Raw genomic sequence first — 16,873 nt, 5'->3', positions numbered from 1 at the left:
GCAAACGCTATTTTTCGGAGGGAGAGAAGCGACAACCGGAAATGCGTCTGCTGTTCGCAGGCTAAACTACACCGTGACATTATTGTTGTATGCGTGAGTTTCTGTTTGTTTTTGTCTTTGCCATTTTTTCATGAACACCTCCGTCATATCCAGCTCGCCCATAGAAAGGAAGAAGCCGTTCACTTTAAAGTACGAAAGCCATAAAGGGTCTTCCGAGTTCCGACTTCCGACTTCCAACTTCCAGCTTCCAACTTCCAACTTCCGACTTCCGGCTTCCAACTTCTGGCTTCCAGCTTCCGACTTCCAACTTCCGTAGCAATAAAAGGCGGTGGTAGGCCTACGCGACTTTTACCTTATGCTAAAATGCTGCTTGTTTCAATAACGTTTTTTCCTTCTGCTGGGTAGATTATGCTATGGAAGGTTCTACATTTTTTATTGAGCAAATTAGATTTTAGCCGCTTGTTTCACACTGAGAGGTCATGGCACACATCGATTTACGGTGGTTTTTGTTTCTCGTCGGCAAGATTTGCCCCCTGATGAAAGAGCATTTTCTTTGACCTTGTTTAAAGCGTAAGGCTTTTTATTACGACTGAGTAAGGGTTCTAATTTTTCTCCAAAGTGCCTTCTGGACCTGAAGAACTAAGCGATTTTCTTTAGTCCGTGAATCTGCAATGTTTTATCACGCTGGTCCCAGCTCGTTAGTTTTCTTTGCAGGATGTTAAATTATCACGGATAGTGATTTACAGTTCATCCAAAGTTATAAGAATGAAGTGCAGCTTAAAATGAAGCTGCATCAACTATGGAGAATTGCATTGGGTTATAACCATAAACCAAATTGTTTGTAATTGTACCTATCTCTTTGAAAGGGAGGTGGTGTTATTCAATACCTATTTCCCCATGAAAAAAAACAGAGACTTTCTGAAACCGAGTGCGGAATGCATTGAATGCTACTGCATTGACCTTGATCTGTCTATTTGGTAAATACTGACCAGCTTTATTGGCTCAAAGAAGTCGACTTCTAGGCAAGTCTATCGGGAACTAAGTTTATCGCAAAGATCACTGCTTATCACTGCAGATCACTGCTTTAAGGAGGCAGCGTGTCCGAGTGGTCAGCGCGTCGGACTCGCAATCCGGCGGTCCCGGGTTCGAGTCCCGCTCTGGCCACTTGCTGGATTTGTGCTCGGTCGTCCCGAGTTCAAATTCTCGGCCACGCTTGTAAATAGCCAACTGGTTGCCTTCTGCTAGTTGGGGTTTTTAATCCTGTTATGTTGTATTTGAATTATTTGTTTCTAATATTTGAGTGGAGTGCCTGTAAATTAGCTGGACAAGCTAAGTGCTCTTTCCACTATAAACAAGCCTTTAACCTTTTTTTTTTTAACCTTTTTTATGTGTCTTACCCTGCCGGTTTACGTGCCAGTTATTTTTAGGTCAGGGGCAGATCCAGGATTTTTTTTTAGGAGGGGGTGCACTCGTCTTTTGCTCTACTTCAACACCAATAAATCACATAGTTTTTTTTTTTTTGGCAGAATACCAGCTGTATTAGAAAACTGCAGGTCATCTCAGGGGGGGAGGGGTGCGCACCCCCTGCACGCTCCCCCTAGATCCGCCCCTGTAGGTTATCCGTATTTTCTCCCCTATCAATTTTGCGACGTTTTAGTTTGATCATTTGCCAAGCTATATGAAACACTATCAAGAGTTTTTCATCTTAATTATCTACTGGACTCGTTGAAGTAATATATCAAACATGAGACGCAGTGTTTCATCACCAGATGAAACATCGAGAAGAGAGTTGAAAATACGACGCGTAGCGGAGTATTTTTGACGAACTTCGAGGTGTTTCATCTGGTGATGAAACACTGTCGAATGTTTGATATTTCTTCTCAAACAAAATCATTTTTGAAGGAGAAATTAAGGATGCAAAATGAGCAGTTTTTCATCCGATATCCAAACACTCATTAAACATTAATTTCCTTTGAATTTTCTTTATGAATTATTAATGAGTTTGAGAAGTTGGTTTCAAAAACTGGCGGTTATCCTTCACCGATTTTCAGCCCGTTTCTGAAGATCAAATGTGCACAATTCCTACTCACAGGTTGTAATGTTGGCCCTTGTTTTCGGAATTTCCTTATATCTTTTTAATAAATCAATGATTGGATTCATCTAACCATAGTTTCTAACTATCGGAAGGAAGCTTACAAACGCACCTTTTTAGCTGGTAATGTCGTGCAATAGATATCTCCGTCTTGCGAGACAATTTGTCATGAACGTAACAAAACCTGGGTGCAACAAATACTTCAAATAGTTATGTTTTAAAGACAGGGTGTAATGATCAAAAGGTAATACGCTTAGGAATAGCACTCTACGACATGATGACGTAAAGTTGCAAAGCGGAAGCACAACTCGAAATCAGAAAACTATAGTCAAAATATCTTCGCTCTACCTACACAGACTACAGAAGCCAACAGTCAGTAGCAGTCAAGTTGAGTTATTTTATTTCGACTGTAGAATTAAGCTGAATGATCGCGTAAATTCTTGGAATTCGTACAAGGCTGGCCTTGTCCTGGCCTGCTACAAAGCCGTTTTAAGTGTCGTCACGCAACGCTCCTCCCCACAATCGATGCTAATGACTTCGATGCTAATGCTAATGACTTCAGAAGTAAATTGCACGATTGCAACTTTTTAGAACGTGTCTTATAGTGCACGAGTGTAACTTTTAACTGTTTTTAGAACGAGTATTAGAGTTTTGCTAGTCAAGTTTTTAGTATGTGGCTTTTTGGTCGGTTTTAGCTTTTTATATTTTATGTTTTTATTACCGAGTTTTTTATATGTATATATTTATTGAGTTGTTTTTAAAATTGAATAATATTATATAGCTGTAATTATTATAGATTTTATTTATACACGTTCGTATTTTGAACGAGTTTTTTAGCTCTTTGACGTAACGTGTTAAAATAAATGATTGATTGATTGATTGATTGATTGATTGATTGATTGATTGATTGATTGATTGATCGAACCACATTCCTTTCCCTTTGTGTTCGTGGACTAACGAAGAAACTAATCAGAAACTTGACAGTACGTGAGCCGCGGGGCAGAGTGGGCCTTGTAAACATCACCCCTAAACACTAAGCTGTTTAGTACGTTCTGAAACGAGAAAAGACGCACACTCATTGTACACGGAAGTCTTTATTTCAGCCTCTCAATGCAGAAAAGTATAATACGATGAGAGCTACAACCAGTTGCAAAAGTACTTGAGACACTGTACCGTATTTTGGCATAAATGGCCTGTCCATGATCTTGTGCTTGTGATTCCCCTCCACCCCTTATCAAAGTTGCTAGCAATACAAGATCATACTCAAAACTTGGAGGAACAACTATGAATGGGAGGGAGGAGGGAGGTCAGTATTATATTTTACAGACCTGTGACCAGGAGCGATTTGAAGCAAGAAAGGTCGTTTTTCCGTGGGAGTGTCTCAACATTTTTGCAACTAGTTGTAGCAATCGCCTACATCACTGTGGTACGTGTATGATTCATTCGGTACCACGGTTCTTAAAAAGGAGCGGGGGAACGTTTTGTCGTGCGCGACAACCGTCCATTTACAGATTGGTGGTACATAGAAGGAACGTCTGCGGCCATTCTTGTCAGTGGATTAGGTCGTCACGTTCTAATTACAGTCTGATTCATGGAAGCTCATTTTCAGTGTGCTGATCCTGAAGACCCTGGTAAAAATCAATGTTACAACGGCGAACGTCAGATTCAAGTTGTTTGGAAATAAGTACTAAATAAAAACAGTCCAAAACAATTCTTATGGATAAAACTGGTGTGGAACCAGTACTTGTGTAGATACAATGAACAGCTAACAACAAGAAAAAGGAAACCTTGGTCACGAGGTACAAATTCACGTTTGCCGTGGCGTGTTACTTTCAATTATAGCGTAATATACAAACTGTAAAACTACCTGGCGTTACTATCAATTGTTTCACCATTATTTTTTTTATTAAACAAGAATTCTAACTCAACAACATACTATAATAAGCTGCTTTAGTTTTGGAAAGCTTTTAAAATTGCTTCGCTATGTTCGCTGCCATTTATCATACTCCAAAATTTGTCACAATCCGAACTTTTTTATCTAGATCCTCATCCCTGGAATCCTCAAATAAAAACTGAGAATCTAGCTAAGGAAACTACCCATCCCCACACCTAACCCAAAAAAATTCAAGATACCGTCAATTCCTCTTCAAGCGACGTCACTATTTCGCTAAATGAAGGGCGTGTTGAGGGCTCTGGGTGCCAACACGAGGTCATGATCTCAAAGCTGTTGAAGCAAAAAACATGTGCTTAGTGACTCTTTCGAGTCAAAAAGTGACTCAAATCTTTTGTCATGAAACGAAATGAATTGCTAAAAAAAATACATCTTATCCCGGCAGCCATCAGGTTGTTTCAGTCTCTGTCCTGACTTGAGAAAGTCTACAACTTCCATTCCTCCCAATCCTGAATACGGCATTAAACCTAAGTTATAAGGTACGAAAAGAAACTATATTAGACGAGTGATTCCCCATTTCTCTCAAAGATGGTTGTGCATATTCGCGTCCCGAGAAAATCCTGTGATTAAAGAACTTACCTCGAGATTCAATTTCCCATAATACTATGCCAAATGACCACCTAAAATAGAAAGCCTTTTTGTCATTCATCTTCATTAAAGTTACGTTCGCCAATTTAAAGTGAGGGTTTTTCGATGCTGAAAGTTTAAGTTTGTTGAACTTACACGTCTGTCTTTGTGTTGTAGGTGTAATGTTCTAAGGATTCAAGAGCCATCCAACGTACTGGCAACATGCCCTGAAATAATAACAAGAAGAAGGAAACAAGGTGAATGTGTGATCTTGTTTGATCAAATAATTAGCCGCTATAAATATTAATAGGGAGTCCGATGAGCCCCGTGAGAGGTAGGGTAGACAATAATTGAAGCCAACAGTGCTCGATTGTGTTGCATGAAAGCACTTTCGACAATTTAGCACCTGGCAAAATGTCCTGAGGGTTAACACCCACATAGTGGGTGAGGAAGTGGCAGAAAAAAACAGTTTGTTTTGAAAAAGACACCTCTAGGATGGCATTGAGTTGACAGTGACTAGAGATTCTGTGGATAAATTAGCAGAGAGAAGAGTACTTAGAAAGACAACATTTTGCTTTTTTCTGTGCTGACATAGACCGTAGAAATGACTCCCAATATCAGTCAACTCTTTGCAGAGAAACCACTTGCTGCAATGAAAATGTTATGCCTCCATTTCCAGTGTGTTTCCTAGAAAAATGGCGCACCATATTACCGACAATTGCGACAACATTTCATCGTACGCGTGTCCATGCGCATGCTCTATACTCACAGAAACAGGGCGCGGGAATCGAAGTGACTCAGTTATTGCCATAACCAATAGTGATACATCTTTGTAACCTAATGCGCAAATATGTTTTAATTACGTACCCCAGACAACGTTTCGTATTCACCACTTTCGTATACATCACGTGACAAACCAAAGTCAGATATCATGGCCACGAAATTCTCGTCGAAAAGGACATTTCGAGCTGCAAGGTCACGATGAACGCACTGCAAAGACAAAGTATAAACCATTCCAGAAGCCGCTTGAAATCGGTGCATCTATTTCTCATGTACTAAATAACTGACCCTATAATTTACGAGACTAATCTTGATCTAAGATGTATCCCTATGGCGGACACTGTAGGGAGTGACCTCGAGTCAGTGTCCTCGTCATCGAGAGTCGGTAATAGTGGGAGTTTATTTCAGTCAAACGTCTTTAATATATTTTTGCCTGGGATTTAGCTGCTGTCCGTATTATCGGGTGTCGGCATGTAGGGAGTTGTTGACTGCATATAGTATTGCAGCATGACGGTGGGATATTGTTAAGACACTATGCTTACGAGAGATCTTAGCTCAGAACGCCTTCGAAAGTCCAGGTCAGTATTAAACGTTTTCATTCGCTTGCCTAGCAGTTATGCAGATTTATTGAAATTAAAAAAAAATACAAAAGAAAAAGGTTCAATTTCCACCGGAGTGGTTAGAAAAACCAACATAACCACCGTTTTATTGTTTTAGGACATGGCCCACGTGACATCATGTGAAAACGGTCTATAGCTTAACTTTCGCGCCAAAGACTCTTAGTAATGGCTGCAGCTAAACTCAGTAGGAATAAATAGACAAATAAATTTTAAGCACCTGAACGATATTGAAATCCAATCTACACGGCACTTAAGGTCGAAGATTCCTTTTAATCAATGCCACCAAACAAAATCGACCCTAACTGTGGCCTTTATTATTTCTTGTTCGTAGAGCCTCTTACCTTTTTGTTTGACAGATGCAGCATTCCATTTGCAATATCTCTTGCGATCCTTGTTCTTTCACTTGATGTGAAGCTTATTTTCGGTTTGTTTACATTCACGTAAAGATTTTCTCTGCTCCTCTGTAGATAACTTAACAGGCAGCCATTTTCCGCCAGGCGTACCACAACCAATGTCGGTTCTGTTTGAAAGAAAGTACATAGCTTGATTTGTAAACACGGTATACCATCACAATCCAGCTTGGATCAGTATATGATTCTGTTGAACTCCCCACCTACCCCTCCCCTAATCCAACGTTCAAACCTAAAAGGAAGCCTAAAGAAGACTCATTAATGATGTGCAGATAAACTACGCATACAGAAATGGATAATATATAAAAAATAAGATAGTAGAGTTGAAGATATAATATTTTTAGTCTCATCATATTTCGTGTCGATATAGCCCCATTCTCACAGATTTTCTTTCTATACAGTAATTGTACGTAAAGCCCCGAGCAGAAGGACACAACATTCAACATTTTTGGCCAACAAATCCCATTGAATGTTGGTGCATGTTGTTGCGTGTTGTTTGGAGTCGTTGTGCAGTTTGAAGCCGGTCAAACTTTTAGCTACGTGCAAATGGACGCAACAACTCTCAACATTGCTGGGCGACAATGTTGGGAATAGACCTTTTTACCGATACGGCGGCCATATTGAACTAATTCGATTTGAGGAGTATTATAGCGGAGCTCTGGCGCGCGAAGCGCGCCTGCGGAGCACCATGGGTAAGTAAATCTACCCATCCCAGAAAATTTGGTTATCTCGTGACCGTACACCGCCCGCCCGCCCGCCCGCTGCCCGTCCGTCCGCACCACAGGCATACCAATGTTAACCTTCACACTTTCTAGCTTCTTTGGGAGCCCAGGAGAAAGCTGATTGCACATCAATGTTGTCATCAATTGACAGCTGTCAAAACAGGGTATCCGCTGACCAGTATCACCTGACCGTATTGCGGGCTCAGGTGTCGACCCATCAAGGTCGCGTATTTTTTTGAAGTTATCCGCTGACAATTTATTCGTTTTCAAATGATCGCAGGCTCACGTTTACTTTTTTTTTTAAAAATTCATATCAAATATGCTGTGTTTATGTCAGTATCGCCCCGCACTATTACGATTTTGATTTCAAACTGACCTCAGACGCAAAAATTCAGCCAGTTTTTTTAAAATACAGGCGGGTGAGACCTTTTCTAACCATGGTCACGTGTTAGTCACGCTGCACGTCCAATTTTTATGCTCTGATTGGTTAAAATTTGACAGGTGAGTTCATGCGTAAAATTTATGCAGCATCTTGAAAGTTGTTTACTTTGACAGCTGAAGCTGACAGAGTTCTGAGTTAACTTGTGATGTTTTTAACTGTCTTTTTCCACTGGATGTAAAAAATGAAATACAGCTGCTATCAAGAGTGTCCTCTTATTCATGGCTGGTTTGTTTATTGGGTTTTTGGTTGAGAAATGCGTCGCTTGTCAAAACCGATAATCCGATTTCGGATGGCATCGTTTTTGTTTTTCACCTTGCTGGATGCGTACGAGAATTATAAAGGTTCAAGCGATCTTTGCCTTACTTGATAGCTTTCAGGAGCTGCATCTCGAAATATGGTAAGCCTGAGTAATTATTGTATTTAAATCTAATTTCATGAAGTCCAGCGGCGCAGTTTATGAAGCTCTTTTATGCACGTTTGTATTAAGATTTGACTGAGACACTGATCTGACTTAGTATGGTTTGATATAAGCTTGAGCTTACAAAACTTTAAAAAGCCTTTAGTCGATATTAATTCACCGTAAATAGAAAGAAAAAACTTTCCGAAGAATATTTTGTTATAATTTTGGCTGTAGAAAGAAAGCTTTGAGCGATTTTCTTGTCGTGAGTTCATCTTCAAAAAAAGCAAACACCGGGAAACCGGCGGCTTAAAACATAAACTTAATCCTTAAGCTTACTAGTAAAGACTTGAGGATTCTTAGAGACACTTAAATACTCATTTGTTTTCGTGAATGAAAACTGTTGTCTCTGTAAATGTTCTACCGAATTATATTTCTTTATTGATTGTTGGTAGTCTCAAAAGTGTAATTTTCATCGCTTTGCCGTTTGTTTTCAGGCGTTCATAAACATCGCTTGCAGGAGTACTCAAAATGCCGAGCGTATCAAACGCTTTTTAAGATTACACATCGTTATAAAACCATTAAGAAAAAATAGACTCAATAAATTCTTTAATTTATCTCGTTGAAGCGTAACTCTTTTAAAATTTCTTCGCAAATTTGGCGCTTGTCAAAAGTTAGAACCGGCTGGCCGTATAGGTGATTTTGGACATTTTTTGAACGGTTTCGCTGATTAAAAGTCCACGCGTGTTTCGATGGTCCTGAGTATTGAATGAATGCAATTTGTCTTGAAAAATTGTGAAATACTGCATTTTGTACGAGGTCTGTATGATAAAAAAAGCGCCTCATAGTACTCTTTTTCCTCAGATGTGGTGTATAAAAAAAAAATAAATAAATAAAAGGATGGTTTGCACGCACCCAGATTTATTAGCAAGAATTTATAAACTTGTCGAACGCAAAAAATTCGGCCTGATTTGTTTTCCACGCCTTATCTACTGTGATCAAGAGCCATTATTGCTCATAAATGTGACCGAAGACTATTTTTTTGGCTGTACATATAAGGCTATATCAACTCGATACAAGGTTGTTTCACTCCAAAATCACTTAGCTTTTCCCTGAAAAGTCACATGAATGTGCCCTTAAGTTAACTGATTTGTGGAATACAAAATTATTGTTTGATTTAAGTTATAAATTTATCAATGGGAGCTTCGCTTTTAGCTGTGGCTAAATCTATATATTAGGATGCCCAGGGGGCATGAGCACATTTCGTTTGTATTTTCGAGCGCTTTTCGGGACATTTTTTCTTAAAGTTTTCTTAGAATAAGATTGTAATGGGGAAAAAGATCCTTGTGCCGTGTTTCGATGTAATAATGATCTCCTTTTTCCGGAGAAATATACAGTGAAAGACCATATTTCTAATACAGTACACTAGAAAAAGCCTATCATTATTAAATCCAAACACGGCACAAGGATCTTTTTTCCCATTACAATTTTATTCTAAAAAACTTTAAGAAAAAATGTCCCGAAAAGCGCTCGAAAATACAAACGAAATGTGCTCAATATGGCCGCCGTATCGGTAAATAGGTCTATTGTTACGTCCGTTTGCTTGTAGCTTAATTAAGGAACAGATCACCATAAGCAAGTTTTAAGTTCATGTTTGGCCATGACGAAATTAAGCGTGACTATATGCTCATAAAACTTGATGAATTTACAACGATGTCCAGGTTTAAAATTAAATTGAGAAATACCTGTCTCTGTACAAGCTGCTATAAGATTTATGACATTGGGATGTTCACCAACTGCAGCCATTATCTCCAGCTCATTCCTAAGGTCACGTTTTTCTTTCTCTGTAGCATTCTCTTAAAATTTAAAAATACTTTTGCTGTTGTTACGAGTCAGAATATAAAGTTTTTAATGCCAACATAATATCGCGTTATATTTACTAAGCAATGATACAAATATCCCAAGTACTGTTAGATCAGACCTATAAGTTATTAGTTAGACATGAAGTTAGTAATTGAGGCAATGGTGAAAAAGGAAACTATGTTCTATTATGCAGTATAAATGGGTTATGTGACAATACGCTGTCTATTCCCCAATTGTAACAAAAAAAGCAACAAAAAGTTTACCAGAGATTACCTTTAAGTTTCTTTATAGCACAGTTCCTAAATTTCCCGCTGATCGTGACCTCGCCCTTGAAAACTTTTCCAAATGCCCCTTCACCTAACTTCTCCTTGAACTCGACAGCTGATCTGGGAAGTTCAATCCAATTGCCGCGCTTCCCTAACACAATCTAGAGCAGAAATGTTCGCTTACATTACACTGCTTGTTTGTTCAAAAGTGGAAGGTTAAGACATTCACAGGAATAAATTGAAACTGTCGCCTGGCCTGCGAATACACCCTTCCCTGCTCGCTGATTACCAAAGAGAAAATGCTTTGATAAATTCCGTGGCCCACAATTCCGGTATGAAGATCAGTCTTGTAAATGTTTATGTGAATATTGGGGCTTTAAGGGTTAACCTTTGAAGATAACAGATTGCATTCAAGGCAACTAAACGTTTATCGTCATCCTTCTTACCTTTTCATCTTCTCTCGTTTTTGTTTGGCAACATGGCCGAAAAATCAGGCACACGGTGACGATGAATAAGAAAGCCAAACTCAAAGGAAGCACAATTGTGAGGATCAAGTTCTTAATAAATGCATCTGCAAGTTAGACACAATAATATAGAGACCTGAGTTAATCAAGTTTTTTGTCGCATTGTAAGAAATGTTTCTGGTAAATGAAAGAGACACTGTGGAAGTAGTTAAAGAAAGTGCACTACCCATTTAGTACACTGTGTGACGAAAATGGTCTTCGAAGACAGAAAATGGACGTATTTGCGGTCCTCGAGGCCACGCTTTTTTTAAAAGATGGCAAACATTTACATTCTACACACACGTTTACGCATGTGCACAATCTGAAACTAAATTTTTACTTTTGTGATGAGCGCGCGATGGAGTAGCTAGCTGGCAACCATCAAAACCTCTTGCCTAGTCCCTGTACGGCGTTTTCCCAGTCCCTTTCGGTCAATTCGTTTCGGTGACGTATCCGAGGCGAACCGGGCGGGGAACGCCTCACATTTTCGCATGGACCACGTGACCCGAAACGCTTTGGCCGCGAGGAAAAATGAGGCCTAGGGACTAGGCAAGAAAACCCTTTCAGTTTCGCCCTATACAGTGTACACCCCCCGTCCCCTCAAGGGGGCTGCTGTACTAAGGCTAGTTTCATTAACAATATTAACATTTAAGCAATAGAAAACGTTTTCCGTGCATGTTTGCATAGCCTGATATAAACACGAGAGGGGTTGGAAGAAAAAAGTTTTCTATTGCTTTTATAAAATTAATTAACTTTCCCGAGAGAAAACGCGAAATGATGGCACTGATTAATAGAGGAATTCTTACCAGTCGCGAAGTTTTGCAAGCGTAATCAGTGCAAAAAAGATGCATTCCAAAATACAGATTTGCTTAAAATGTCAGCGTAAGGGAAAAAAAAATTGACACAGCATGTTTGTAAAGATTTTCCAAGTTTCATCCGACAAGGGAATGGGTAAATAAAGTAAACTTGTCGAGTTTTCAACCAAAAAACTTTTTCAAATTCGTGCTTGCGTGATTAGCACGCGAAAAGCAAAACATCTTGACGTCACAACCATGTTCTCTCATGCAAACACGCCTCTCGGCCAATCAGAGTGCTCTCTCTATGTTAGTTATTTTAAAAATACATATCTACAGCACTAAAAGAGCACCTTCTCGTGTGTTTTGCGTCAAGAGTACACCATCAGATGTCCCATATTTGTTGATGCTTGACAATCTGATAATGTATTCAGTGGCTGGTTCTAAGTCCTCCATAACCATTCCAGTCTGTGAATAGGACAAGGCTGCCGCCTTGGTGAAGCTTTTGGAGCCTACTTTTCTGTGCTCGACTGAGTAGCTTTGAATCTGGAAATCACTTCCATATTTTGGTTTCTCCCACGTTATTACAATGTAATGTGTCTGTACGTTAATTACCTTTAAATTTCCAGGCGGTGGTGGTTTCTCTTATTAAAAAGTAAAACAAAAATATGACATTTAGAAAATTAGATAACCGCATACAAAAATAAGTTTTCTGAGAATTGAACCTTAAATCAGCAACGATAAGGACTTTCTCTCCTTTTTTTTTTTTTTTTTTTGGACTCTGTCTGCTTAGAGTTAACGAAATAACGTACCTGCAACAATAAGAGCGGAGACACCCAAACTGTCTCTAAGTGAGGTATCAAATCCTTCTATAAATTGAGTCAAAGCCTCAGCTTTTGAAGTAAGTTCGTTTACTATGGCTAAAGCCAACATCTGGGCGTTTACGCTTCCACGACTGGTAATTCAGAAGAGAAAATTGATAAATAAGAAACAAAAACAAAAACAACAATTAATCGTAACTAGTAGATGACGTTCATATTGAATCCCGTTTTGATCTTGGTAAGACCAGTTCGGTCACAGAGAACATGACATAACCCAAACACACCCATTCGTATGTGCATAGGACAGTGACAGATTTCTGTTAGTTAAACAATTTTTCGCTCAAGCCGAGCCACTTTTCAAAATGCAAGTCTTTGGCAATAGTTGCCACCATTAAAATTCCTAGCCAAACATTTCCAATATATGACACGGTGCTAAGATAGTTTTCTTCGTCTTCGTCCGAAGATGACGTGAAGTTAAACTAAAAAAGAAGAGCACATGAATGACCCCGCAAAAAGCTTTTGGCTGCGGTGAACCTTTAGAACCAGCAACATATATTGACTTGTAAGACTGAGAGCAATACTACCTGAAGTTCAAAACTCTGACTTCGTAAATCTTGAGTGAAGAGGATTCATTGAACTGGATATTAATCTGCAACCCAACAGTAGTCTTATTTTTCTTATCACAACAAAAAACAAGGAGGATGCGCGTAAGGCAGTTAAGTGTTCATAAAAGCGCACCTGTTACCAGGCTAAACGAATGGCGAAATCGCAAATCAACTGCCAAATAACCCTTGCTTACCTTCGAGGTAATATTCTTTTCCATCACTATGAACTTTTCACTACTCCTATTAAGTAGATCACTATGAAAACCAGTGTTGATCACAAGCTCAAAGTTTATATCAACCACAATGCTACCTGAAAAGACAGAAAAATTATTCAGTCTTAAAAAGGAACTGCAACATCTTTTACCTATGGTCAGAAGCGAAGCTAATGAAAGCATGTATGCGACGTCCGAGTCACTCTCCCATGTTCTCTATCACTAAAATTGAAAAGCACCTCTCCAGAAACACTACTTGATAATTAGGTTATTCACTTTAAAAACTTAATATCATCAAAGTTTACAGAGTGTACAATGGCAGTATAATAAATTGGGCTACACCCATTCCTCAACTTCAAGAATATTGCAATAACTAATAATTAAAATTAATTACAGAACAATTAATGGAAGAGTGCAGAGTGGGGTTGCATTTACTTACCGTTTTGCAAGGTTTGTACAGTAATGAGGTTTCCAGGTGGTCCGTGACCAACTTCGTTAAAGCCATTTACTTTAATTTCATACGAAGTTCGGTAGTCAAGTCTGCTGATCACAACTTCTGTGCTGTTACTGGTAACATTCTTTTCAATATATAACTGGGATCCAAGGCGTCTGTATCTTATGCGGTATCCCAGCAGCTTTTCATTGTGAAGGGGTGGAGGGATACGTTCCCAGGATATGTGAATTGCAGTTGAGTTGAGAGGATATCCTCTTAGGAAACTCGGGCCATCAGATGGAACTGGTGAATGGAAATTTTCGCAAACACTCAATTGCACAAAAATGAGAGAAAAAGGGAGGGAGGAAGGGAAGGAGGAAAGGTGGAGGGAAGAAGAAGGAGAGGAGGGAGGAGGGAAGAAGGAAGGAAGGAAAGAAGAAACGAAGGAAGGAAGGAGGGAACGACGGATGAAGGTAGGACGGAGCTAGGAAAGGAAGAGGGGAATACAGGGAGGCGGGGACAGAGGAAGGAAGGGATGAAGAAAGGGAGATACGAAGGAAGAAACGAAGGAAGGGAAGGGGGAGAGAAAGGAATGGAGGAAGGAAGAAGGGACGAAGGATCAAGGAAGGAAGGAGGGAGGAAAGGAAGAGGGGAATACAGGGAGGGGGGACAGAGGAAGGAAGGAGCGAGCGAAGGAAAAAGGAAGGGAAGAGGAGGAGAAAGGAGTAGAGGAAGGAAAAGGGGGAACGAAGGATGAAGGAAGGAGGGAGGGAGGAAAGGAAGAGGGGAATGCAGGGAGGGGGGACAGAGGAAGGAAGAAAGGAGGGAACGAAGGCAGAAGGAAGGTAAGAGGAAAGGGGGAGAAAGGAATGGAGAAAGGAGGGAGGGAGGAAAGGAAGATTTTGCAAAAACAAAATCTGAAAAGTACCTCTTGGAGGGCAGCGGGATATGTTGCAGTACTCCCATCGAACCTTAGGGTCAGTGGTATAGCACCAAGGTCCATCCGGGGCACTAGCATCTGGGTTACGACACATGTTGGAGTCATTCTGACCATCAACAACATCTTCAGGAATCCGCAGATGACGATGAGGGCATTGAGAAATCCACCGCTGACAAGAACGGCCTGAACGAGTTATATTCACTTCACCACGATATCCAACGCCAATGCCATGGTAACAATCTAAGGATTGCATATTGTACTTAGCAAGTGGCTCTTTTGAGGCAGTAAGAAAATTCAAAAAGTGACATTTCGAGTGACAGTCCCTCGTCAGACAAGAGATCACTCAGGCTAGTGCTTTAGAAGAATGCTAAGAAAAGATTCACAAACCTGTACTTCTGGTTTTGTCACCTTTAAAAAAGAAAAAGAGAAGAACTTTACGTTAAGACTCTTGTTTTTTCTAAAAAAAATATAAACCAGGCCTCAGTTGTTCAAAAGCTGGATGGCGCTATACACCTGATAAATCCCTATCCAGTGGAAGTTTCTGGAAAACGGCCCACCTACTCCTCCCTTAAGCCAACATTTTGCCCTAAGTGAGAAATAAGTGTTAATAAAACAAAACTCAATGCAGGGCTGGCACTACGGCAAAGGGCTGATTTATTATAGGCTAATATTTCGGCTAACAAAATTAGCCTTCCTCAGGGCCGATTGTAGTTCTGGCACTGAGGAAGGCTAATTTTGTCAGCCGAAATATTGGCGTAATAAATCAGCCCTTTGCCGTGGTGCCAGCCCTGTATTGAGTTTTGTTTTATTTCACACTTTAAGTGGCGTCTGGCTACAGCATCTCTTTGATTAGAGATCTCGCAAGAGGAACCAGTCAGTTATATCTACGCGTTGCGTGGACCTCTGCATTCAAACAGTTTTTCCTAAGTGTTAACGTTAGCTTAGGGGAGGGGTAGGCGGGCAGTTTCCCAGAAACGTATATATAATGATCCATAAGTTTTAAAGAAAACAATTCTACTATTAATAGCGTTATCAACTTTTTGAACATCTAGGGGCTGAAAGCCACAGGAAATGGTACATACATAATATTGCATACGAGCTAAAGCACGTTTACTTGACAGATCGTAAACGGAAATCATTGTAAACAGTCTTAAGAGAAGACTTCAGCCTCCCAGAGACGAAAAGTTAAGAAAGCCTAGCCAAAATGGACTTTAGGAAAGTCTATCTCCAGCAAACGAACAATTTTATCCTTTCAAAGGTAGGTTTCTTTTGATCGTCCGGGTGAACGTAGTCCTGAATAGGACTGTTGTTGTTGACAGTGACTGACGTTTCGACAACCTGTGCGGTAGTCATCTTCAGAGTCAAAGTGAGTTGTATCACATCAGTTGATGGTATTATACTCTGGTTATTGATCTGATTGGTCAACTGACGTGATACAACACACTTCGACTCTGAAGATGACTACCGCACAGGTTGTCGAAACGTCAGTCACTGTCAACAACAACAGTCCTATTCAGGACTACGTTCACCCGGACGATCAAACTCAACCTACTTTTGAAATGACTCCTGGGTTCAAACCTTTCACAGTTTTATCCTTCTCGTGTCAACGACCTCAATACACTAAGTAAGTTTGCGTGGTTTACAAACAGAAGTTCAAAGCATATATATGTAAACACGACACGCCCGATTTCCTTCTTCTTTCTGAACCATTTCATTTTTTTTTAAATAAATGCGACCGCAGTTTAAACGGTTTCATCATTTTGTCGCCATATAAGTGTTAACGTTAGCTTAGGGGAGGGGTAGGCGGGCAGTTTCCCAGAAACGTGTAATGATCCATAAGTTTCAAAGAAAACAATTGTACTATAGCATTATCAACTTTTTGAACATCTGGGGGCTGAAGCCACAGGAAATATTACAAGTAATCACCTGGTAATGCATGGGATTGGTAGCATTCTGGTGCCTCTCCTCCATTGGCAGCGGGGTAAGTAGTGCAGTTGATTAGATTTCGGTCAAAATCAGGTTCTGTTCCCGCTTCCGCAATTGCTCTCAGACCAACTAACTCTTCTGCACACTTTTCATAGATCACAAACTGACAAGTCTTACGACAAACCCCCTGAGCACGAGGCTTGTCTAGAGAGGTATCACACAATGGAAACAAATAGCGACAGGCCGCTTCCTTGATGAAAAGTTTGCATTCTTCAGATGTTAATATTAAGAAACCATCGAACCTTGCATTGAGACTCTCGCTTCCTCTCAAGAAACCAGGATCCCCATAAACATATCGATTACTTATGATGTCTGTACAGGCTCCAGCTATTTTAGGGTAAAAAGAACAAGACGCGTCCCTCATGGCAGAGTTGACTGGGGGCTCCGCAGGAATACAGCTGGAAAAAAAAAGGCATTTGCGAGCAGCTTGTTCTACCTTTGATTGCTCATCCATCTGGGTTTATGTTAC

The 16,873-nt window shown here is 40.1% G+C and overlaps 2 protein-coding genes across 9 annotated transcripts in view; both read right to left on the bottom strand.

The window, feature by feature from the left end:
- The window catches only part of LOC140924251 (angiopoietin-1 receptor-like), a 38,527-nt gene extending 36,240 nt beyond the window's left edge, over positions 1–2,287 (bottom strand). For 7 of the 8 annotated variants that reach the window (XR_012164223.1, XR_012164224.1, XM_073374285.1 and 4 more), the window contains exon 1: positions 2,205–2,287. The gene's annotated coding sequence lies outside the window, so the exon portion shown is untranslated. The remainder of the gene's footprint in view (positions 1–2,204) is intronic. The other variant, XM_073374287.1, reaches the window with a different exon arrangement.
- A 707-nt stretch (positions 2,288–2,994) lies between these two features.
- On the bottom strand, positions 2,995–16,873 carry LOC140924255 (angiopoietin-1 receptor-like). The gene is made up of 18 exons (XM_073374290.1): positions 16,345–16,873; positions 14,806–14,826; positions 14,407–14,658; positions 13,485–13,781; positions 13,028–13,143; positions 12,813–12,877; positions 12,220–12,362; positions 11,761–12,051; positions 10,557–10,681; positions 10,118–10,271; positions 9,727–9,837; positions 6,352–6,530; positions 5,478–5,600; positions 4,767–4,837; positions 4,623–4,663; positions 4,414–4,510; positions 4,226–4,316; positions 2,995–3,720 (listed from the first exon to the last, which is right to left on the bottom strand). The coding sequence occupies exons 1-18, from the start codon at positions 16,856–16,858 to the stop codon at positions 3,682–3,684; spliced, it is 2,730 nt and encodes a 909-aa protein (XP_073230391.1). The 5' UTR covers positions 16,859–16,873; the 3' UTR covers positions 2,995–3,681.

This window comes from Porites lutea, chromosome 14, assembly GCF_958299795.1.
Source record: "Porites lutea chromosome 14, jaPorLute2.1, whole genome shotgun sequence".
Classification (NCBI taxonomy): Eukaryota; Metazoa; Cnidaria; class Anthozoa; order Scleractinia; family Poritidae; genus Porites; species Porites lutea.
This window is presented reverse-complemented; position numbering and strand designations above follow the sequence as displayed.